This window comes from Neolamprologus multifasciatus, chromosome 23 (genome assembly GCF_963576455.1).
Source record: "Neolamprologus multifasciatus chromosome 23, fNeoMul1.2, whole genome shotgun sequence".
Classification (NCBI taxonomy): domain Eukaryota; kingdom Metazoa; phylum Chordata; class Actinopteri; order Cichliformes; family Cichlidae; genus Neolamprologus; species Neolamprologus multifasciatus.
The window spans coordinates 24,385,653-24,411,462 of NC_140460.1; the positions used below are offsets into that span (position 1 = coordinate 24,385,653).

At 40.9% G+C, this 25,810-nt stretch overlaps 1 protein-coding gene across 6 annotated transcripts; it reads left to right on the forward strand.

Annotated features, from left to right (window-relative positions):
* Nucleotides 1–5,469: 5,469 nt before the first annotated feature.
* Nucleotides 5,470–25,810, forward strand: LOC146491648 (signal transducer and activator of transcription 1-alpha/beta-like). Of its 6 annotated transcripts, XM_085150744.1 has the most exons (25): nucleotides 5,470–5,593; nucleotides 8,067–8,197; nucleotides 8,892–9,036; nucleotides 9,122–9,217; nucleotides 10,782–10,868; nucleotides 10,962–11,040; nucleotides 11,453–11,544; nucleotides 11,728–11,879; nucleotides 12,353–12,511; nucleotides 12,608–12,700; nucleotides 13,095–13,154; nucleotides 13,244–13,264; nucleotides 13,361–13,451; nucleotides 13,579–13,620; nucleotides 14,280–14,369; nucleotides 14,473–14,571; nucleotides 14,664–14,799; nucleotides 15,109–15,164; nucleotides 17,938–18,035; nucleotides 18,122–18,261; nucleotides 18,526–18,714; nucleotides 18,800–18,875; nucleotides 18,956–19,052; nucleotides 21,229–21,279; nucleotides 22,316–25,810. In XM_085150744.1, the coding sequence occupies exons 2-25, from the start codon at nucleotides 8,070–8,072 to the stop codon at nucleotides 22,346–22,348; spliced, it is 2,310 nt and encodes a 769-aa protein (XP_085006870.1). In that variant the 5' UTR covers nucleotides 5,470–5,593; nucleotides 8,067–8,069; the 3' UTR covers nucleotides 22,349–25,810. The 6 variants fall into 6 exon arrangements, with proteins under 6 accessions (XP_085006870.1, XP_085006871.1, XP_085006872.1 ...); XM_085150745.1 differs by lacking the exon at nucleotides 21,229–21,279; XM_085150746.1 differs by lacking the exon at nucleotides 21,229–21,279 and having other exon boundaries at nucleotides 17,941–18,035.

Here is a 25,810-nt window from a genome sequence, read left to right on the forward strand (position 1 = left end):
TCAAAAATGGGAGTTGCTCTCATGACTCTTCCAGTGATGTCACTTCCTGGCCAATCAGTGTATTGCAGTTTGTTTACATCATGGGTTTGGCTTGACTAGGCTCGCTTGGAACTGCTAAAAAAGTATTTAAGTACTAAAGAAGTACCCAGTACGAGGTGCTAACACCTAATGGAAAACCCTAAAAACTGAGTTGAGTGCACTAAGCCAACCCGGCTACAACCTACCATACAGATGAAGAAGTGGACCATCACCTCCAGAGAGCAGCAGTCTGATGTTCAGTGTTCACTGCATCTGCTGATTTTCAGACCTTGAAGCTGTTTGTGAGTTCCCTTTTGACAGATCAGATCAGAAACAGAACATGAGTAGCAGTTTGAGAAATTATGAAATCAGGATTTCTTTTAAGCAGAAGGTTACTGAAGAAGAGGAAGTAAGATGTGGAAATTAACAGACATGTCACTATTAGACCAGCAATGTTAAACTCATTTTACATTGTTGGCCATATACAGCCTACTTTAATCTTAAGTGTGCCAGATCTCTGAAACACCCTTTTCTATCAATATAAATTATAAATTTTTATCAATATAAATTACACATTTATTTCCCGAGATATCTTATTATAAGAAAACAAAGGGCTATTTCAACATTAGGTTTCATTTTTTTCCCAAAGAAATGCTTCTGTAGTAAATGCATGAAAACTCTCAACTCTTAAAAAAACAGGAACTCCCAGCTTTACCCGCAACCTCAAAAGATCCCTGGAGCTGTGTGAAGTTCCCTCCTGCTTCAAACACTCCACCATCATCCCGGTCCCCAAGAAACCCACCATTATAGAACTGAATGATTATAGACCTGTCGCCATACTTGCCAACCTTGAGACCTCAGAATTAGGGAGACATTTAATAAGGGGGGGGGGGGGGGGGTATACACATATACAAAAAAACTTGAATTTTACAGTGTTTATTTATTTAAAATTATGTATTTAAAGTAAGTTAAATGTCACCATTATTACAATCCACGAGCCGGTGCTGTCCAAATTCAGAGGCTGCATCCACCTGAGGACCCGGCCTTCGTGGCATAAGTGGGCCGGGTCCTCCGAAAGCCGGGAGTGAGCGACTGTGACGGTCTACCCTTCAGAATTATGTTACGAGCTTCTGACATCTGCTCGTTGCTATCTAAATATAACCAGACGCTGGTGTAAATTCTCGACCATCTCACACTTCTGTTTAATCAGTTTTCTGTTTGACGTTTATTCAGCTGTGTGAAAGCCCCCGGAGGAACCATCCCAAGGGATTAATAAAGTTTTATTTAATCTAATCTTATCTAATAACTTTAATCTCAGCCAAACCGATTTACTCAAATAACAAATAACAAATAAAACACTGAAATAAATAAAAAACAATAACATTTTTAGGTTATCTAAGTGACTCATATATCATGTTTAACCTGAGTGGCGAAAGACCGCGGGGGTTTGAAAACGATGTGCTGGGAGTTCGCTGTTCTTGCCAGCTCAGATATTTGAAGTTTACACACCTACATTCTCGCCTGACAATATGCTAAAAGTTTAGTTTGCAACCCAGAAAGAGTAATAAGAGTAATATTAAACCGAAGTAGCTGCCGCCATTGTTGGAAACTGGAAATGGCTGGAATGAATTCTGGGATATGGTTTTTCATTTTTGTTGTCCGGGTGGAAAATCAGGAGAAATTTGGGAGAATGGTGGCTCCGGGAGATTTTCGGGAGGGGTACTGAAATTCGGAATTCTCCTCGAAAAATTAGGAGGGTTGTCATGTATGCCTGTCGCCTTGACGTCTGTGGTCATGAAATCCCTTGAACACCTGGTGTTAGCCCATGTGAAGGACATTACAGGCCACCAGTTGGACCCTTTGCAGTTTGTCTACTGGTAAAACTGGTTGGTGGATGATGCACTGCTTTCAGCAACTTCATGATAGCCTCTAGAACAGGGTGGGGAGCTCCAGGCCTCAAGGTCTGGTGGGCCAGCCTGCAGGTTTTAGATATCACCCTGGGTCAACACACCTGAATCAAATGATTAGTTCATTACCGGGCCTCCAGAGAACTTCAAGACATATTGAGGAGGTAATTTAGCCATTTAAATCAGCTGTGTTGGACCAAGGACATGTCTAAGGACCTGGCCCTTGAGGTCTGGAGTTCCACACCCCTATTTTAGAAGGTTCCTAGCAGGATAATGACAAACAGGTGATTGATTTATCGAAATCTGTCATTTCTTCAGGAATAGTTCTCCAGGCTTCTTGAAGGACATTCAAAGCTCTTCTTTGGATGTTTCTGCCTTCTGTTCTGTTCTCTGTCAACATGATCCCACACTGCTTCAATAATGTTGAGGTCTGGGCTCTGGGGAGGCCAATCCATGACTGATAGTGTTCCACTCTGTGTTTTTTGTCTATCCAGGTATGTTTCTACTGCATTGGCAGTGTGTTTTGGATCATTGTCATGAAGAAAAATGAAACTGTTTCCAATCAGATGCTTTCCAGATGGTATTGCATGCTGGATCAAAATGTGATGGTACTTTTCTATGTTGATAATTCATCAGTTTTGACAAAGATCTTCAACATCGTTGACTGAAATGCAGCCCAAACAATGTCGGAGCCTCCACCATGTTATACAGATGACTGTAAACACTCACTGTACCTCTTTTCTGCCTACTGGTCTGCATACTAATGATGATTAGAACCATAAACATTCAGATCTGTATTCATCACTCCATCAGACTGGTTTCCACTTCCTTTCAGTTCAGGCCCTTTCTTCCTGTTTTTCTTCCTGTTTAAGAATGGCTTCCTGACAGCCACCTTCCACTGAGACCATTTCTGATGAGGCTTCAGTGAACATTAGATGGATCCGCTGAAGGTCCAGATGCATCTACCACTTCTTTTTTTCCTCTGAAAGACTTAAGTGAAGTGGAAATGTGGCTAATGCCTAAAGAAAAACTTTGAGAGGTCTTTGGAAAGCCTGGGGAAATACTGCTCAAAACCACTTAGAAAATTACAGGAAATTCTGACTTCTTGAAAGAAATGTGGGCTGGGTCAAGACTTTTGTACTCCATTGAAGTTTTCAACTTTGTAAAATATAAGAACTACAAAGAATAAATATTAGTGAAATAATTACGTTTTAAAACCGGTGATTAGCACCTTTTTGTTGTCGGTACAAGATTATAACTTTTGATATTTAGACAATAATATATATTTTTTAAAGTTTCGTTTTTTTTGTTATGTTTTTTAAATACGTCTTTTATTTTCAGTTATTACTTTCTTATTCCAGAATTTTTTCACATGTCAACAATCAAACATAACTTTTAAGTTAAGTTTCAGTTTCAGGGTTGTAGGTGTCCTTGCAGCTTTCGCTTTCTCTGAAAACACGTGGTCACTCTCGGCTCTTCTGTGTACTAACTTTCTCCCTCCGAAAAGCCTGGGTCATGTTGCTTTAAACTAAATTTAAAAAATACATTTTATGTACAGTGTCGTTTTCTTTGACTATGAACAATGACAAAATACATCTTGACTCTTGATGTTATGCGTAGAGGGGCAGCTTTAACCCTAGAACACTATCGCTATAAATAGTAACACCATCACTAACGCCGGGTGATTTTTACCCAATATAATATACCCAACAAAAAGTACTTGTCATCAAAATATATGAAATATATGACAACACATGACAAATTAGAGTGGTTTTCTTTTATTTTCAGCTGTGCCATATCTAACAAAATGGAAAAAAAGTTTCATGGGGGGACCCTAAAAAATGCTCCAAAATTTCTGGAAAATTAGCAGTTGGAGAACAAAACAAATCCTAAACAAAAATATAATGATGCTGGAAACTTGGTCTTTGGTCCACCCATTCCTGGGATATTTGAGTCTTCCCTGGTGAAGGCACAGTCTCCTTGACACGCGAACAGCTGCAGGAGAGAGAAACAAAAAATGACATTTTTTGAGTGGGTAAAAATGACCAGTTGACTAAAATATATTTTTTACCATGTGAATTCCCTTGGAAATCACCACTTGTTGATATTTATTCATAACTACTGCACTAAATAAGGATAACATGCAAATTCCAGGACCACTCTTACTTACCTATTCCTTATATGCAGTCAGTACACACAAGGGTAGTAATGGCGTGGACACACCGGTCGACGGCAGACATGGCACCTGTATCGCGTCTTCCTGTCCAAGCTTGTGGGGCAGTCAGCACACCTCACTAAGGGACCACTGCTTTCTGCTGCCACTGGTCCTGCCTCACCTTCAAGAGTGCCAGGGGTAGGGATGTCGAGCACGCTACAGATCAGGACTCTGAGTTGACGTGACAGATTTGAAGAGGGGAGCCTCTGCTCTGCCCATGGTTTGATGAGTGCCAATGCCAAAGCATGCATATAAGGCCTCCTCTGCATTTGGTTTTCACCTCTCTTCATTGCATTCTCATTGTGAATGATCCATGAGTTTATCACACCAGCACTGATCATGCCATAGAACACACAAAGGGGCCATCTCTTGGTTTTTCTTCCACAACCATAGTGAGCGCACATCTGGTCAAAAGTATCGACACCTCCTTTTGTTTTGTTGTAAAATTCAATCACTTCAGGCTTACGAGTGGGTCCTATGCTTGGTTGTGTATGCATGGATGACAGGAGCAGTACAACCTTCTTTTTTGAAGCTTTGTCAGGGAGGAAGGACACCAAGGTTAGTTCTTTGGTAAAGAGAAATGCACTGGAGCCTGGCGCGTGATTTTCTTTAACTTTCATCACTTGTGGGATCTCCCCTTTGTTTGCTTTTATTGTTCCCACTAAGGTCATGCCACAGCTAGCTACATAACATAGCTTTTAGATTAAAAAAAGAAAAGAAAAAGAAATCTAATCAGCTAACAATTGCCAAGTTAAACAAACCTTACTTATGTGTTACTCACTAGCTGGGATGCCAAAGACACTAAACCTGCAACAGGGTGACAGCTGTAGTTGAAGAGGGACAGTAAATATGGTGAGCCTGAATGTTCTCACCCTTGAAATGCGGCAAGATCACCTGATTTTATACACTAACACTATCACCGGGTGAAATCCACCCAAAACCTATTTTACCCTCTATCACTATTGCCGGGTGAAATTCACCCGAACACATGCCTGTAGGAAAAAGTGGGATTTGGGGTAGGGAAACACCCACGCCTTCAAAGACGTCAAAGACAATGCTGAAGCTACCCAGGGACCCACCACACTCAGACAAACGCAACATATTGAAAATTATGTAAATACATTTGCTCGGGTGAAAATCACCCGGCGATAGTGTTCTAGGGTTAAATAAAAAAAACTCCTTCTGTGTATTTTTTTTTAGGCATGCTAGGTAGCTGTCAACAACAGCCGTTTTTCCCTCTTTGTGATTGGCTGACTCGTGGAAAAAGGCGGGGGCTTGTCGTAAATGGTGTGCGGTGATTGGCTGATAGTGTTTCCGTAAAGTAAGCTGCGCCACCGGAGTAGAAAAAAGGTAGGAGAGCTGTGTGGCTTGTTAGGCACATTTAGGGACTCAAGCGTTTTCGGAAACAACTTACTTCCCGTGGAAGCTTGTACACGTTACCTTTACATTAAAGGTAAGTTACACGACTTACATGTTCAAAAGGTGACGTTGTTATATATAAATCGCCTCTGTGACCCCTTTATACAGCAAGCCGTGCTAGGAGAGCACTTAAACTTGACGTTGCTAATCGGTAATGCTTAATAAAAAAACGACTCCTGCAAACACTTGATGGCAGTTTACGCGATATAAGAGTTCCTCTGTGTATGTGTTCATATTTGTGTATCTGTCCGTAGCCGTTATTTAAATCAAATCTTAACTTTTTACACGCTTACGTCCATACCTCCAACCATTAGGGGTCCGAAACGTAAATAATTACCTGTCAACCCAGTGTAAAAGTCGGGATCTTAGTCGATGTGTAACACCAGATGAATTATTGTATATGCCGATCTCTCAGGTGAGGCACCAACATATAGAGAATCTATTGAGTCTTGTATTGTTAGACGTTAAAATAAGGGGCTCTGCTTGAATCTTAAAAAAGACAGATTACCGATTAGAGTTTGGCTGATGAGAGCTGGAAAGGACCACAGGGCTGCCTTAAGTGACTTGGGGAGCCAGAAAGATTAAAAATTAAAGCTGTGAAATGGATTTATTGGATATAATCGTATTATGAATGTGGAATTAGGTCATATATATATATAGATACACATACGTTTAAATACTCTTAATGATATATTTTTTAACTGATGCTGGAGGCAGAGTCGCATTTGTGGGGAAATTGAAACCTAAGCTGACCTTAGACGCCTCCTACATTCAGGTTTAGCCACTTAGAACAAGATAAACACAGATAAGATTGCGTTTGATTAAAAAAAAAAAAAGTAAACAACAAAAAGGTTAATTTGTCTCTTCTTTAGCTGTCAAACAATCCTGTTTTACAATATGGGAATTAATCTGTGCAGCTAATTACAGTTTGAGCTTCAGTGTCTATGAAATTCAGCTGCTTTTAACAGAAATCAGTGTTGGATGTTCCTTTACATCATCACACACACATCTTTCTTTGCTTTTACTTTCGGATCTTAAGTCAGAGTAGAACTGAGCCAGGAAGGAGGTGGGTGGCAGCCCGTGACAATCCTCGAGTCAGCACTTATAATTTCACAATTTCTCACACTGTAAACAAGCAGCTGGTTTTCTGTAGTGAGAAAAATGTTTTGGAGCTTCCTGACTTTTGTCTTCTGTCCACAGTGATGCAAGGAGAGTCAGAAATAAAAAAATATTTTCAATTAGATCTTCAAATTATTGAATTATCCTCATATATTTATGGGTTTAAGATGACTTATTGGAAAACCAAGCTCTGAACAAATGACTAAAAAATGTTTCCTTTATTTATTCAGGATTATTATACACATCTACACTGTATATAAACTTTAACTGAGTATCCACGTCTAGCGAATTCTCAAAAAGCGTAAATTCCCATTAAAGGGTTTTTAAAAAAGTCTCAGATTTCTGCCACTTTTATCTCACAGCCTCATGATAATAGATTCTGTATGTTTTTATTAACTGTTGTGTGTCTACAGCTGAAGACTGCAGACAGAAATGTGACATACATGTCGATAAATTTACACACATGATCTGCGTTTGTGGGAGTTTAATAACCCAGCTAGGGTTTTCTTCAGTCTTTGATGACACACCAGTGAAAAAGTATATAAAATCAGACTTTTTCTGCTTATTTCCAGCTCCATAATTTCACTCCTGGACTCTGCTAGAGTAGCTTTGCATGATTCCCAGATCAGAATAATCCTTATTTATCTCATACTTGGTCTCCAGTTCATCCTTTGTCTAAGCTGTTTTAGCTCCTTCACTTTTAAGCTGACTTTTCTCTGATTGGCTGCCCCTCACTATCAAGGCTTTTGTTGCACATGTTAGAGATATGTGCCCTCCATGACATCATAAAGATCAAAGAGTAGGAAAATAAATAATTGAAACTGAGTATTTAGAGCAGTCTGAGGCTACAGCGATTACTCGCACATACACTGTCCTCATTATTTGAAGCTCTGGTGCATGTTTCATATGAACATCCACCACGAAACAGGATATGTATGACAGAAAAAACACTTTAACATTTCTTAACTGTGAAACTAAAATGGTGAATAATCTTGCTGATGCTCGGTAGAAAAGCCTGTATATATGTAGCCACCTTCTGTTTTTTTTTTTTTAGGAAAATCATGAAGCTGAGCAATTTGGCCATCACCTATCTGTTGTTTTGAAACTGAGGGGCACTGATTACCTTTTATTTCTGACACTAACACAGATAAAAAGCAATAAAATTAAGTTCATGTTTAATTAGCAAGATGTGAAAATACAGATTTTAGTGAAAAAACGCACCAAGAGAGTTTATTTTATTGGCATCACTGAGCAGGGGAAGAGGCTACCTCACAGGTTACCCCTGCTGTTCATTAGTAAGAATGCAGCTTTTAGACTCTCCTGTCTTTTACGTTGACTGTGCCACGTCGCGCAAAAAATGTCCTGACAGAGCTGCTTTCATTCACCAGAAGATGGCGCAGTGGGGCCAGCTTCAGATGCTGGACAGCAAGTACCTGGAGCAGGTGGATCAGCTGTACGATGACTCGTTCCCCATGGACATCCGGCAGTACCTGAGCAAGTGGATCGAAAGCATCGACTGGTAAGAAGTCCGAATAAAGGGCAGCGTCTTTTTTTTTTTTTTTTTTGGCACACGTTTCTCATCGACTCGTTTGAACCATTAAAAAGTTGTTTTTATTGTAATACCTGTACCGATCTACCTGAATTTTTTTTATCTGGCATATCCCCTCCATACAATAAAAAGAGGAAAAGTTAAACTGGATGTCCTGATGGAAAAGAAAACTGTAGGTGCATTTGTATCGGCATCGTAGACCAAACAGAAGCGAGCTCACACTTGTGGACGTGGATCTGGATCTATGGTCCTGCACTTGAAAACAACAGGGTCACCAAGGATATGGAAAGCTTCACGACATTGTATCCACAATGCAGGGATTGTGCATATTGAGAGTTTTGGTTCAGCTGCACAAAGTTAATTACATGTGGGGGAAAAAGTCCTCACAGCCCATAAAATCCTGGTTGTAAAAGTGCAGAAATACCTGTCCTTCGTCATCATTTCAGCATCTGTTCATTAACGGTTCCATTGCTAGATTTTTATCAGACCAAAGCAAAAGGGTTTGAGCTAATGAGACTGATAATCATGGACTTCTCAATATTTGAATAAAGGTTTTGTTGAAGCACAGCATTTGCTGAAAACCAATTTGTAACCCTTTCAAGGTTAACCCCAAACTGAGCGTCTTCTGTTCATGCTACTCAAAGAGTTACTGTGGTCTCCTCAGGGACACGGTGGCCATGCAGGACTCTCTGGCCACCGTTCGTTTCCACGACCTTCTCGCTCAGCTGGACGACCAACACAGCCGCTTCGCTCTGGAGAACAACTTCCTGCTGCAGCACAACATTCGCAAGATCAAGAGGAACTTGCAGGTCCGACCCTGGATTGGAAACACTTCTGTGTGAGGCAGGTTAAATTCCTTTATGTAACTAAAAGTACGAGCGGTTCTCTCTCCAGGATCGCTTCCAGGAAGATCCCGTCCACATGGCCATGATCATCTCCAGAAACCTGAAGGAGGAGCTGAAGATACTGGAGATTGCAAAGAGCACCGAGGTAAAAGCTGCAGCTCGGTTTCGTTGTTAGAACATAACTATAACAGCAGAGTAACACCCGACAGATCTAAATCCTTCCATTAATCAAACTCTGGCTTTAAATACACATTTACTTTTAGGCTCACACATCTGGGGTTTAAGTTATAAACGAGTGTTCAAGATTCAAACAGCTTATAGGTGGATTACAGCCAGCTTCTGGTGCTCGTAGACCATCTGAAATCCTACCAGATGCAACTTAATGCAAGAGAAAAGATGCTTTCAAGACAAAAATAGCTGAAGAAATGATAAGAATTGTATTACTTTTCCAACTTAATGGCTGCTTGAATGCTTCAAAATCATGCTGATGCACGGTGCATACATGTCTGCATGCTCTATGACTCAAAGCCCAATATGCACACAGGGACTGAGTTCTCATTCTTCAAAATGAAAAATCAACAGAAACAACCTCAGAATCAGCTTTTTTTCTTATGTACTATAACTTTAGTGCATTAAATAAACCATTTCATCTTCATGCTATTTATATTCTCTTACTCTCACAGAGTAAAAAAAAAAAAATCCTATTTTTGTTTTTTTTCCCCAGTAATTTTTCATCTTTCCACTCTTACACAGAAATTTCTATTTCACAGCCACAAGCCGTAATCAGAACATTAAAGCGACCTTCTAGATCTAAAAGATAGAAAGGATCTACTTCATTACACCCCTTATACCTATTTTTTTTGTAATGTATAAAACTGCAACGCTTGTGGGATAAATTACTTTTAATTTAAAAGGAAATACCATCTGTCCATCCATCTATCTTCTTCCGCTTATCCGGGGCCGGGTCGCGGGGGCAGCAGCCCAAGCACAGATGCCCAGGCCTCCCTCTCCCAAGCCATCTCCACCCACCTCCTCCACTTATCTGGAGGAACACCAAGCCATGCCAGCTGTGTCCTGGGTCTGCCCTGGGGCCTCTCCCGGTGGGACATGCCTGGAAAAGAAAATACTTGCCTGTGATATCCTCATCGATCCCAGAGTGATGTTTTTGGCCCTGATGAGAAACTGGCTAAAATTTGCTCCTCTGCAGACAGATCAGTGGACAAAACTATGACCCAAGTGATACGTCTACAAGTCAGAACACATGTCAAATACCTGAAAAGTCTGAACACCTTAAAACTACAGCAAGTGTTCCTTCTTTATTTAGCATGTTTTGCGATTCTCGGTTTTCTTCCCTCTTCTTTGTTTTTACTTTTAAATGCCTTATCTAGAAATCTGATCAAACATGAGGGTAGCAGCACGGGTTTCTGTTCATCTACACCACATACATTAAGATTGATGCAGTTTTGCTATCAAAACTATGATATACTCCGTGATAATGATGCTTAATGTTAGCTAAGGAGAGCAGATTTTGTCTTAAGATTGAGACACTTGGAGTGGGTGTAATCTTGATCTGATGTTGTTGTTTAGCAGAACTTTAACCTCTATGTCTAAATTAATATCTGAATTCAGTTTTACTTTTCAAGATCCCAAAGAGTCTAAACCTGTTTCTGTTTCGGAGACGTTAAAATGTGTGACGTTTGTTTCGGTAGGATGAGACCGATGGGGCAGTGTCGGCCATGGTGGTAGAGAAACAGAAGCTGGACAACAAAGTGAAAGAGATGAAGCACATAGTCCAGGTAAAACTATACGCCGGGTGTAGGTCCCAGCTCGAGGTTGGCCCGGCTCTGCTGGAAAATCTCTAACGGGCTCGGTTCCTTTGACTTTTTCAGGTGGTGGATCAGAACATTAAGAACGTAGAAGACCTGCAGGACGAGTACGACTTCAAAGTCAACACACTGAAGAACAGAGGTGAGGAAATCAGCAAACTCGTCCAGGCTCAGCTGTAGAGCCAAACCCCAAAATGTGATTGCAGTGATTTGGATGGCTGAGGAAATACTTTTGGTAATACAGTGAAGATCAAGATGTCAAGGGGCAATTTGAGTTCTTGGAGGCAGAGAAATAATTTCAGAAAGCTGACTGAGTTTTGAGGTTTTGAGCTAAAGCGCACTTGTTGCCAGATGCGGTGATCTGATTGGTCAGATCTGTTTATTCTGATCTTAAAAAATTGGAACAAAGTAGCTTGTGTTGGTAAAATTACAGAGTGAAAGGGCTTTTCCAAACTGACATATATTAAATGGTCTTAAAACTTCATATTAACATTTAATCTATGTTGCTTCCAAGTTTCAATTGTGTGGATTTTTTTTTCCTTCTTCCTCCGCAGAGAATGAAATGAACGGCATGACGGTGAAGGAGCTGGAGAAGGAGAAGATGACAGTCGGGAGGATGTGCTTTGAGCTGAAAGCCAAGCGTCAGGTGACGAGAAACACGACTAACATATAATCCCTTTGAGGTCACTGGGTTGTAACAATAAAGTCATTTTGATCTTATAAACTTTTTCTTTCTGAGGAGTTTTAAACGCCATAACAGGACATTTGATGTGACTGATGCGATGGACTCTTGGGTGTGGGTTGTTTTTTTTTGTTTTGGTTTTTTTAGGACGCTGTGCTTGGGCTGAACGAGCTGCTGAACGTCACTCAGGCCCTGCTGGCAGAGTTGATCTCCGAGGAGCTGCCCGACTGGAAGCAGCGTCAGAAGATCGCCTGCATCGGTGGCCCGCCCAACGCCTGCGTGGACCAGCTGCAGAACTGGTGAGCTGCCCTCTCCATCCCATCTCTTTCTCTTTAACCGCCTCTTTCTTCACTTCCTCTTCTGCTTAGCCATCAATCTTAGTATCTTTTTCATTCTTCCACCTATATTTAATATTTCCCTCACCTTCCTCATCTACCTCTTAATTTTTCCATCAGTTTTCTTTCATCAGTTCATTTTGATTAAACACCTGCGAGGATGTGAACCTGTTTGAGAAGAAAGGCTAAAGGGGTTTAATAAGATGTTAAAATAGTTTGATAAAAGATGTTACATGGTAGATAAACAGATGAAAGTGGTCACTAAACGATATGGAAAGATCCTAAGTGGAGGAGATAAATGACTGAAAGTAAATGGAGAACTAAAAGTAATCCAAGGTCCAGTTCATGAACAGTTCTTCGGTTGACTGGTTGCTTCATCTGTTGACAACCTTTTATGTTGGTGTGTTAACTGATCTTCTGTCCTCGCCCTCCTGCAGGTTCACGGCAGTAGCGGAGAGTCTGCAGCAGGTCCGTCAGCACCTGAAGAAGCTGCAGGAGCTGGAGCAGAAGTTCACTTATGAGAACGACCCCATCACAGGGAAGAAGGCTTACTTGGAAGCCCGAGCTCTGGAGCTCCTCAAAAACCTGCTCTCCAAGTATGAAAGCCTTCACTCTTTATTGTTATTGTTATTATTATCATTATTATTGCTGAGTCCTATTGACTGTTAACCTGGATTCTGATCTGTGTGAAGCTCTCTAGTTGTAGAGAGGCAGCCTTGCATGCCCACCCACCCACAGAGACCACTGGTGTTGAAAACAGGCGTCCAGTTTACGGTGAAACTTCGGTAAGAAGTTAAATGTGAAGTGTTTACGTGTCTTTCTGCCCTGACCACTAAATCATTTTTACATTTATATAATTTATAGAATAATTTATATAATTTCTAAAAATAAATAAAACAAAACCAGTTTATTACACTCTTGGTCCTGTCGTGCTTGGTATTGATCCAATACTGATACCAACATTGGTATCCATACTATCTATACATCCCTGAGCTTGCTCTGCTGGAGGTTTCTTCCTGTTAAAAGAGAGTTCTTCATCCCACAAAATAAATAAAATAAGAATTTTTCCTTCTTTGTTTTGTACCCAAATGAATTGAAAACGCAGAAATTGCGTCAGGTGATGTTTATCCGTTGGTGTGCGTCAGCTTCCTGTTTCAGTCTCGTTTCCTTTCTGTTCAGGTTTCTGGTGAAACTGCAAGAGTTTAACTACCAGCTCAAAGTCAAGGCCCTGTTTGATAAGTAAGCAAATTCTCACCTTTGCTTTTGCCGCTTTGAATCATCATACTGCCATGTTTCCAAATATGTAACACTTTTTTTTTTCTCCTCAGGGATGTTACAGAGAAGAAAGGGTGCGTCTGAAATCCATTCATACATATTGAAATATATAACGTGTTATTCAGTAACACAGCTGATTAATAGCTTTCCATTGATCATCTTTGAATCAGGTTCAGGAGGTTTAACATTTTGGGGACAAACACCAAAGTCATGAACATGGAGGAGTCCAACGGCAGTCTGGCAGCAGAGTTCAGACATTTGGTAAAATCAGTGTCTTAGTATTAAACCCACAGTATTCCCTTCCACTGGTTATATATTGTTTTTATTATATAGGAAGATTTCTTAGACACCCTAATAGTGACGCCTTTCCAACTTAATCTCCATACAGCAACTCAAAGAACAGAAAGGACCTGGAAACAGAACAAATGACGTAAGAGCCTTTAAAACTTTATTCTATATAATACACAAACCTGCTCTGTGTGTTTGAGACTGCAGGTCACATACTGGCTGTTTTACAGTCATCATAGAGGCCTTCAATATGCAACAGACTCGTCTACCTGGATGTTTTTTCTTCCTCTTCTTTAGCTGTAGGAGCGCGCCCTCCTTCTCTGCGCTTATTCTTTTGTGTGGTGGAATATAACCATTAAATTAGTAATGCTGTCCAGGCCGAATGTCACATGAAAATCACCGTTTCAGCTTCCCAGGACATGTTAGTGCGAATGCTTCAAAATAAAAGTTCTTTAGAAAAAATTGAAGGGATTTTATAGAACTAACAGTGGCCTAAAAAATCATTTTATATGTAATGCACACTAGAAAAAGATAAGAATTCATTGTCACGCATTACAGCTTACATAGCTATATGAGGAACCTTATTCCACTTTATATGTAACCTCTGTAAATGTGACGTAAGGACAGATATGGACACATAGTTTGTTTTGTTGGAGAAAGATTGTAAACTACATTTGATGTGGTGGTAGTTTGGTGATGTAGAGTGAAGTTTAGTTACAGGAACGTTGCATGCATCCTGCAGAGGCTTGGGGAAGGGTCTTATGTATTTTGGGTAAGCTGAGTGTGTCTCTGGGTGTTCAGGGTCCTCTGATCGTCACCGAGGAGCTCCACTCGCTCAGCTTTGAGTCGGAGCTGCAGCTCAACCAGTCCGGACTCGACATCAAACTTGAGGTGAGACCCGCCGCCTGCCCTTTGTTCATGCTCAGAATTAAACTGGAGTTGATAGAGGAGATTAAACCCTGCTGCTTCCTCCTGTCGTTTTTTTTATTTCTAGGCCATTTCTCTGCCCGTGGTCGTCATCTCCAACGTCTGCCAGCTTCCCAGCGGCTGGGCCTCCATCCTCTGGTACAACATGCTGACCACGGAGCCCAAAGTGAGAACACGCTTTGATTTCAGTCCGCTCCTAGCACCTCCACGTACCCTCGTTTTTGTCCCTTATCGATCTCCAACTGTCATGTTTTCCAGAACCTGAAGTTCTTCCTCTCCCCTCCTGCGGCGAAGTGGTCTCAGCTCTCCGAGGTGCTCAGCTGGCAGTTCTCCTCCGTCACCAAGCGAGGCCTGAACCAGGAGCAGCTCAACATGCTCGCTGATAAACTGCTCGGTGAGACGCACAAAAATAACATGTGGTAACGTTTTAAGAAAATTTAAGGCCACTAAATATCTTTTAAAGTCTCTGTTTTATTCATAACAGGCTTAAACCTTAACTATAACTAAAGCTCTTAACCCTCAATCTGTCGTTTCTTTACTACTGATGAAATATAAGACCATCCGAGGCTCAGAAAGCTGCAGACCAAAACGAATGGCTCAAAGTCAACAAATGGCCGACTGTTACTGCTGTGCTAATAAACTTCTACCTGCAGCACACATGAATAACCTGCAGATGTTTGTACCTGGTTGTTTTTCTGTGAAGGAACCAAAGCTCAGAGGAACCCGGAGGGACTCATCCCCTGGACCAAGTTCTGCAAGGTGAGCCATAGTCTGATAAGCCTCATTTATCCAGCTGATAATGATTTCATTTATATTCAAAACCAGGAGACTCAGAGGGCAACGTAACAATCACAAAGGTTAAAACTTAAAAAAAAAAAATGCAATTATGCAGGTGTTGATGTAAAAGTTACAAATAAAAGTCTGTAAAGACTGTTTGATACACTGTCCTGCCAAAAGTACTCACTCGTCTGCCTTCACACACATATATCAACTTGAGTGACGCCCCATTCTTAATCCATAAGGTTTGATATGATGTTGGCCCTTTGCAGCTATAACAGCTTCATCTTTTCTGGGAAGGCTTTCCATAGGTTTAGGAGTGTTTTGAGGAATTTTTTACTATTCTTCCAGAAGCACATTTGTGAGGTCAAACTGTTGATTTGAGGACAGGACTCTGTGCAGGCCAGTCAAGTTCTTCCACACCAAGCTCACTCATCGATGTCTTCATTGACTTTACTCTGTGCACTGATGCACAGTCATGTTGTACCAGGAAGGGACCATCCGCAAACTGTTCAAAGCTGAGAACATGATATTGTCCGACATGTCTTGATATGCTGAACCCTCTTAGTTCCTGTCACTGGAACTAAGGGTCTGAGCCCAACTCCTAAAAAACAACCCACATCATAATAACCGCTCCAACAAACTTTACACTTTGCACAATGCAGTCAGACAAGTACCGTCTAGACCAGGGGTCAGCAACCTGTAACACCCAAAGAGCCATTTGGACCCGGTTTCTACGCAAAGGAAAACACTGGGAGCCGCAAATACTTTTTGACATCTAAAATGAAGATAACACTCTATATATTGTTTTTTACCTTTATGCTTTGTGTGAACAACTAAAGTGTGTTGCTTATGAAATCCATGAAGTGCTACAGAGAAAACTGCATTTTATTTATGTAATTAACACATTTTGAACTCTTAAAGAAATATAACAAAAAGGAAAATGATCCATGTAGCAAAGAAAAACTGTTGTGTGCCACCCTTATATCGCCTTTGGACTTTTGGAGCGTAGCAGAGCCTTGACCTGAATTTTAAAAAATAATTGGAAAAAAGCACTATGCTCCTATGCAACGGGGCGATTGTGGGTCAAGAGCTGGCAGCTCGTCTTGTAATCGGAAGGTTGCCGGTTCGAGCCCCGGCTCTGACAGTCTCAGTCGTTGTGTCCTTGGGCGAGACACTTCACCTGTTGCCTACTGGTGGTGGTCAGAGGGCCCGGTGGCGCCAGTGTCCGGCAGCCTCGCCTCTGTCAGTGTGCTGTGGCTACAATGTAGCTGCCATCACCAGTGTGTGATGGGTGGATGACTGAATGTGTAAAGCACTTTGGGGTCCTTAGGGACTAGTAAAGCGCTATATAAATACAGGCTATTTACTAAAAAAATTAAAAACAAATATTTGCAAAATTCTGTATAAATATGTATTTATTTACTTATATTTATTTTACCTGGTAAATGTGTGCGGCGGGGCGTGGTCTGCAGCCTCCTTTGAAGTCTGTGCTCTCTCTGCTGTTGTGTTGTTGGGCTGTGAGCTGAAAAGCTACAGCCGGCTGTATGCGTACAGCAACCGTGTGTGAAAAGTGGTCAATAAAGAGATGCCGAAAAGCGTGTTCATGGAAACATCGTTGGGTCTGCTGTGATATGTTTACAACGGAACCTCTGCTCCTGAACCTCTGCGCACAGTGTCACTTTCATCTTTACGCAGGACTGTAAGCTGTCATCTGTGAGGCGTGAGCGGTGTTTGTTTTTAACACAGTTCACGGTGGAGCTGCTGACATAATGTGGATCCGAAGATCCATAATTGGCCTACCTGGGGTTGAAAGTCTGGATAAATGCACGGCGTTTCGGCGGGTATACCGGCTTCCGCGAGTGTGGCGCTTATTTTGAGCGACGGAAAATAATAAAATATAATTTTATTTTTATATTTCAAAATCACAATAATCTTCCAATTTAAAACTACAAGTTTAAAAAGAACTAACACAAAAAATACACTTCAGCTAAATACTTGTCATTTATTTTCCCAAACCACGCGGAGCCACAGTATAAGGACTAAGGAGCCGCAGGTTGCCGACCCCTGGTCTAGACTGAAAACTGTGATTCTTCGCTCCAGAGATCACGTTTCCACTGCTCTAGAGTCCAGTGGTGGAGTGCTTTACACCACTGCATCTGACACTTTACATTGGCAGTCTTTGGTGATTGACTTTGGAGAAAGTCTGCATCCCACAGCTGACTGGAATATTTAGTAGTAAGGAAATTTCATGCCTGGACTTGTTGCACAGGTGGCATCCTGTCACAATACCATGCTGGACTCATTCAGTCATTCATTCACTGAGCTCCTCAGAGCGACCCAAATGTTTGTATAAACAGTCTGCATGCACAGGTGGTGGATTTTATCCAGTCGTGGCCATGGAAATGACTGAAACACCCGAATTTTAAGATTTGGATGGCTGAGTGAATACTTTTGGCAACATAGTGTATTTATATCAGTGTCTGCATCTATATCCATCTAACAAGTGGGTATCTTTGTCATCAGCTTCTTTTCTATTGGCCCTAAGTTTACTCCCAAATAACATTAAAACAATCTTTAAAAGCTTTGAGTATAACTGACGCTTGAGCCACGTTCCCATGGCTGCAGCCTCCTCAGGCAGCTTGCTCCAAAGCCTTGACTCTGGAGCGGCCGCCTCGTGATCTGAGCCAACAAATATTCGCCTCTAATCGCTTTTATTCATCGTGCATTGAACCAGACTTTCTGATTCGTCCAGCAGCAGAGCGCAAACGAGAAGGCGTTCCCTTTCTGGTTGTGGATTGAAGGTATCCTGGATCTGATCAAAAGACACCTGCTGTCCCTCTGGAACGATGGGTGAGTGGCGCTCTAGTGAAGCTGTGAGTCCGTGGGGGGAGAATTTAAACGGTAAATGTGAGTTTGTTTGTTTTCTCCTCCTGCAGCTGCATCATGGGATTCATCAGTAAGGAGAGGGAGAAGGCTCTGCTGACTGACAAGTGTCCGGGCACCTTCCTGCTCAGGTTCAGCGAGAGCAGCCGAGAGGGAGCCATCACCTTCACCTGGATCGAACACGACGTCCACGGTAATGAGATAAAGTCACTTCATTTGACCTTCATTTACACTTTCAACAACACAAAACTTGAAATTTTGAAGGGTTTCATGATTAAACGTCTCTAAAGATGCGGCTGCACTCTAGTGGCTGACGAGACATTTTTACTTTGGGAGATTTCTCTACGACTTCAAATCAAACCACATGAACCAATAGCCTTGATGTCCTGTGCAAGAAGTAAGTTTGAAGGAGGTTTAGTCCTCAGATTTAATATCATCGGTCTCTTTTTCCACGCAGACAAGCCGGTCTTCCACTCTGTGGAGCCGTACACGAAGAAGGAGCTTTCCGCCGTCTCGCTCCCCGACATCATCCGCACCTACAAGGTAATGGCAGCGGAAAACATCCCAGAGAACCCGCTTCGCTTCCTCTACCCCAACATACCCAAAGACAAAGCCTTTGGGAAGTACTACCCCAAACCATCAGAGGGTAAGAGCTGCCGTCACGTTTGGTTTTCGCCCATAAATACTCTGATACTCTGCAGACCTTCATCCAAGCTTCATTTACCTTCCAGCTGCTGAACCGATGGAGTTTGAGGACACGGACAAGACTGGCTACATGAAGACGGAGCTCATTTCGGTTTCAGAAGTGTAAGCAGAGAGAAACAAACGCATCACGACTAAAGAGAAAGACTTAACGTGTAATCAGAGTTTGTGTCCGTGTGGTTCAGACACCCGTCCAGGCTACAGGACAACATGATGCCGATGTCTCCGGACGACTACAAGGCTCTGGAGCAGTACGTGAGCCCCAGAGACATTGACGCTGTGGTGAGTCAGCACTGTTTAAACTATTAATTTGGTATTAGCCGAGCAGTAGTAAAACTTCAAAAAAGTACAACGCAAACCAGAAATGAAGTCTGTTCACCTTCAAAGTAAAAGTTGCAATCTTTGTAACCTAGGGTGCTTGGGAAAAAAAGCGTCTGGACTTCTTTAAGTTTCCTTTAACCTCCTAGGACCTGAACTCTTCCACGGCATGCATTTTTAATTTCTCTTTGATATTTGGGCATATTGGGGCCCGATGAATGTAAAAACAAAGAATTACCAGATTTTTTTTTTTTTTACCTTATTTTTGTTTTTAAGAAAAATCAGAGCCACATATGTGGATATTCGTTTAAAGTTTTGATAGAACAGTAGCTGTATAATGTCCTCGTAAGTGGATATCAGGCCCTTGTAGAGCAAATTTGAGTATTTTGGTCTAAATAACCCAAAATGTGATGTCCACATATGTGGACGCCAGGTCCTAGGAGGTTAAGATGTTTCACCTCCTATCCAAGAAGCTTCTTCAGTTCTAAGAGCAATTGGTGGAGAGTCCCAGCCCTGTGGTATTGTCCACAAGTGGGTCATGGACCCCCAATTGATCCTCTATCAAATCACACAGTCCAAGGTGTGAAAACGGTGTGGGTCACAATCAGCCAAGGTTTCGGGTGTACCCCTTGTGAAGCCCAGCCCCACCCTATCATGTGATTTACTGAGGTCAGATGGCCCAGGGTGTGAGTGGCTGTTAAGGTGTCTGGGAAGGGATCTCAAAACTGGAGTATAGATGTAAACCACCACCTCTGTTCAAAGACAGTCGTTCACAGTGGACATAGATGGCTTCTTTCACTCCTCTTTTTCAAACCATCTGTCCAAAATGTGAACATTGGCATCCTTAAAAGAGCGACCTTTGTCCTTCAGATGCAGATGAACAGCTGAGTCTTGTCCTGTGGAGGAGGTTCTTCTATGTTGTGCCATGCGTTTATGAAGTGGCTTTAAGTCCAGATGCTTTTCTTTCCAAGCTCTTTAGACTATGATGACCTGGATGACTGAGAACCTTCAGAGACACTCTTTGTCACCCTTTGCCAGCGCTTTTATTTTGAAGGCAAACGATCTTGAGCAGTTGGGCAATGTCTGTAGACAAGTCCAACTGCTCACGAGGTCTTTGCCAATCGGATGGGCAATACGCATTTTTCCCTAGCAACAGGTGGTTGTCAGGGACCAAATTGTCAGTCCGTTTAACTGAGGCTTTAGCAATTATTTTCCCACCAGCTATCACAATTGATTTCTCTCTCACAACTGGTCTCTGAGCATGTGTGAGTGGAACTTTATTTGCTCGATCCTACATCGTCACAATGACAAAATGGCGGACAAGTTAATATCACATGCTTATTGGTCATGTGTCCTCAAATCCTCAGTTTACCCATCATCACTTGAAGTTGCTGGTTGTCATTCACTCTCTAGTCACCACCTTGCTGCTTTCTGTGTGGATGGCCCTTTCAGCACCACCTTGTGGCAGTATGCAGATTGCAGCGGACAAGCAGGAGCCCGAGGATTTGGACTGATTCTGGTTCATCTTCACTTTCATTGTTTCCACTCTTGAATATGTCAGTTGTGTGTGTGTGTGTATGTGTGTATGTGTGTGTGTGCGCGCACTTACTTTTTGGTGAACGAGGTCGCCACAAAACCGAGAGGTCCTGTCGGCAAGACCATCAAGTTTGTTACAACCAGGAGGGTGAACCTGAAGATCAAACATCCTAAAACATGTTACTGTTGTCTTCTGTCTACGCAAAGATGCAAATTAATGGAAATTTGCTCTGCATGCTCTGAATGGGGACAATTGTCCAAAACCCATCAGCAGTGATTCCCCTCACTTGGAAGGAGCATATTGATGGCGTCTGAAAGCAGCTGGCGCTGAATCTTTACACTCTGATGTCATTTAGAGATGGAAAGAGAGAGAAATTTTGAGTAATCTTTGTCTCTTTTTTAAAAACATGGCAGTATAAATGACCTTCTGCCCCTGGAGAAACAGTTTTTGTTTTGTTTTTTCCTCTTGGCACTGCATGATGTCATTGAAAAGGGACTTCCTTTTATGGACACCAGTTTCTAGTGTTGGGACAGGCTCCAGCCCCCCTTTACTGCATCAGTTCCTGTTGTCTATCCCTCTACAATGTTTCTGTCTGTCTTCTAGGTCTGCTTTCAGGCCAACAATCTGCTGGATCTCGAAGACTTTGACCATCAGGTAGATGCAGCTTCAGTGTTGCACTGCTGTGTGTTAGTTTAGTCGGCGTAGCTTTGACACACCTGCTGCATGTTGCCATACTAATGTTTAAACTCCCTCAAGTGTTTAGTACGTCATCCTCACTTGTGTGGGCCACCCTGGTTTATTTCCATTTTTTTTCCCATCTGACAGGACAACGCCGTCCGTGATTTGGACAGTGCTCCTCGTTCTTATTTTCAAAGTTTAGGGTCCAGCATGATTTTGGGAGGGTTTCTAAAGATTTTAACATTTATTTGGCAGTTTAGCAGTCAAGACTTGATAGGAAGGTGAGAGGGTGCAAAGAAAGATGAAGCAAAGGATTGCTGGTCGACCAAACCCAAGCTTTCAGCTATAAGGCATGCGTGCCTGCTAACCAGTAAACTAAACTGCACCACTGGTTTTTAGACTGGCTTCTGACATGCCAATTTCTGATATGACTTTGAACTGGTTTCTGGCCAATTTCTAGAATGACTTTGAACTGGTTTCTGACCTGTTTCTGACATGACTTTGAACTGGTTTCTGGCCCATTTCTAGCATGACTTTGAACTGGTTTCTGATCCTTTTTTGACATGAGTTTTGACTGGTTTCTGTCTGTTTTTATTTTTATTTGAGTCAGTAGCTGCGCTTGGTCTCAGTATTGTACTTTTTCACGTAATCCAGTCTGCCTCTATGATGTTGAGCTCTGTACTGTGTGATTTAGACCACTGGCTACAGGACACATTGTTCTTCATGTAGCTGAGAATATTTTCCAGATGTATTTTGGCCTAAATTGTCTCAATTTTGTTGAAATGAGAACATTGATAATAAAAGCATGAAGCTCTTCTTTCTTGCTAACCCTGTTACCCTGTAACTGCCAGCACGTTTTGTGTCAAGAGTTTGTCTTTTGGGTTTTTCTGTTTTCTCTGTAATATTGTAGGTTCTTTACCTTACAATATAAAGCGCCTTGAGGGAACTGTTGTTGTAATTTGGCATTATATTAAAAATAAAACATTTTTTACTTTTACTTATTTCTTTTCAGATGAGTGCAGCAGACTTTCGAGATGGAAACTGAAGGGAAGTCCTATTCCTTTGACCTTCATTCTTCTCCTTGTACTGTACTTTTCACCAGAGGTCATCAGGTTATGTACTCGACTCTTAGATTCCTCTATGATTTTGACAGCACGGTCACCTTTCAGAAACAGGTGAAAATTTTTTTCACCTGTTTATTTATAAACAGGAAAATTTTCTCCTGTTTATTTGTACATAGTGTTTCTTTTTGATTAACTGTGAACTTTAAAGCCCTCAGTATCCTCTGCTGTAAAACTGTAGCATTTAAAATGTCATTCTGCTTGCTTCATGAGAAATAATCATCATAAATGACTGTTTGGATTCATTTTATCAGTATAATAAATGCTTGTATTAAAATGAGTCAGTCATGCTTTGTTTTTAAGGTATAAAAAACGTACTCTTTCACTCACCCCCTCCCCGATCCTGTTGTGAGGTTTCTTCCTGTTTAAAGGGAGTTCTTCTTCCTCACCATCGCATCATTTGATGGTTAGGGTTCTTTCAGTAATACCGTCTGGTCTTTACCTTTATAATAAAAAGCATTAAAACAACAGCTGCTATAAAATTATATAAAAAGTATAAAATTAAGTTAACCTCCTAGCACCTGGCGTCCACATATGTGGACATCACATTTTGGGTTGTCTAGACCAAAATACAAAATTTTGCTCTACAAGGGTCAGATATCCACTTACGAGGACGTTATGCTGCCACTGTTCTATCAAAATTTAAAACAAATGTCCTCTTATGTGGATCTTATTTTTCTCAGAAACAAAAATCGGATAAAAATAAATAAAAAAATCTGCTAATTGTTTGTTTTTACATTCATCAGGTCCCGATCAGCCCAAAGAGCAAAGAGAAATTAAAAATGCATGCCATGAAAGAGTTCGGGTCTTCTGAGGGTAAACTGAACGAACACACTGTTAAGGTTACAGGTTTTACACTGATATTATTCAGCTGCTTCTAAACTGGGCAAAGTAACATCAGTATCAATAGGGTATGTAATCATAACTATTGATACTTGTACTGTCAACAGAGCAACTGATTTTACAAAGATGAAAGTTTAAACAATGCAGACTAAAAACACAGATGCTGCAGTGTGAGAGGAAAATCATTGTGAGGTAATATACTATTCAAAGGATGTTCTTCAAAAGTTTTGGCCAGTAAGATTGGAAAAGGAACTAATACATTAATAAAGTTTAGACTTTGTGAAGGCAGGAAGTGAGTTGAGACTCACAGCTCTATCACTGAGATGCAGGAGCATCTGAATTATTTCAATACATTCGTTTTAAAAAAAAGATGGTTTTCAATTGTTAGTCTTTCAGCTGCTTCGGCGCTATGTACAGTAGCACTCAGAGAGTAAAGAAAATAAAAACAATTCAAATACGCTTAGTCTACCTGCAAAGTACAAACAGATATCCTCTTTTAGGGTCATACAGTCCCAATCAAAAGTTTAAGACTCGAAAAATGGAAGAAAAAATCATATTTTGCATGGTTGGATCTTAACAAGGTTCCAGGTAGAGCTTCAATGTGCAACAAGAAGAAATGGAGTGAGACTAAACATTTTTAATTGGTCTTAAACTTTTGTTGGGGACTGTATAGTAATGTTTAAAGAACAATAAAACTGTTGAACTGTTTACAGCCAACAGAGTAAAATTGTGTTTTAGAAAACAAATTTCACAACACAAAGACTTTAGACCTTCCTGGCGTTGACACACAGAGGTCAGAGGAATCTTCCAGGAGTCGCGATGCTAGTTTCAAACCTGTTGCTCTGGAGCGAGTTATCTAGATAAGATGAAATCCTGCCTACTGGCCTCATGTATCTGCCACCATGTTTCAAACTGGTTTTAAAATCTATTTCTTCCATTATTCTGAACTGGTTCTAGACTAGGACAGTTGCTGTGAATTTATAGATCAAACTTTAGACCAGTTGTACACAAAAATGTTTCCTACAAGCGAAATATTCTCCAGCACACATTCCCAAAGTCAAGAGTGCTGCGGCTCACTTAAAAACCAAAGAAATCTCATGGGGCCCATCCAATCTTAACCTTCACTCTAACCAAAATACATCACTTTCTCTTTCTCTTGTATTTCACTGAAAATTGTATTTAAAAACAAACCACACATGCTGTTGGCTATAAAATGCTAAAACTACTCAGTCATAAGTAAAGTGTTACCAGGTGAGACATGAGTAATATCACCAACAACTACCATATTGCCTGTAAATACATTTATATAAATATGTTACTGTACATACTCGAGTAATGCCAAAAGTTGAAGGCTTTGAATGTCAGGAAAAAAAATCTGTTTGATCAAATACAAACGGGTGAAGTTTTATATTTTAAGACCTACTGCTCTCTTATTTAATTTCAGCCAGTTAAACGTCAGTTTTATATCATCACATTAATTCAATTCAATTCAATTCAATTCAATTTTATTTATATAGCGCCAAATCACAACAAATGTCGCCTCAAGGCGCTTCATAGATACAGAGAAAAGCCCAACAATCATATGACCCCCTATGAGCAAGCACTTTGGCGACAGTGGGAAGGAAAAACTCCCTTTTAACAGGAAGAAACCTCCGGCAGAACCAGGCTCAGGGAGGGGCGGCCATCTGCTGCGACCGGTTGGGGTGAGAGAAGGAAGACAGGATAAAAGACATGCTGTGGAAGAGAGACAGAGATTAATAACAGATACGATTCAATACAGGTCATCAGGTTATGTACTCGACTCTTAGATTCCTCTATGATTTTGACAGCACGGTCACCTTTCAGAAACAGGTGAAAATTTTTTTCACCTGTTTATTTATAAACAGGAAAATTTTCTCCTGTTTATTTGTACATAGTGTTTCTTTTTGATTAACTGTGAACTTTAAAGCCCTCAGTATCCTCTGCTGTAAAACTGTAGCATTTAAAATGTCATTCTGCTTGCTTCATGAGAAATAATCATCATAAATGACTGTTTGGATTCATTTTATCAGTATAATAAATGCTTGTATTAAAATGAGTCAGTCATGCTTTGTTTTTAAGGTATAAAAAACGTACTCTTTCACTCACCCCCTCCCCGATCCTGTTGTGAGGTTTCTTCCTGTTTAAAGGGAGTTCTTCTTCCTCACCATCGCATCATTTGATGGTTAGGGTTCTTTCAGTAATACCGTCTGGTCTTTACCTTTATAATAAAAAGCATTAAAACAACAGCTGCTATAAAATTATATAAAAAGTATAAAATTAAGTTAACCTCCTAGCACCTGGCGTCCACATATGTGGACATCACATTTTGGGTTGTCTAGACCAAAATACAAAATTTTGCTCTACAAGGGTCAGATATCCACTTACGAGGACGTTATGCTGCCACTGTTCTATCAAAATTTAAAACAAATGTCCTCTTATGTGGATCTTATTTTTCTCAGAAACAAAAATCGGATAAAAATAAATAAAAAAATCTGCTAATTGTTTGTTTTTACATTCATCAG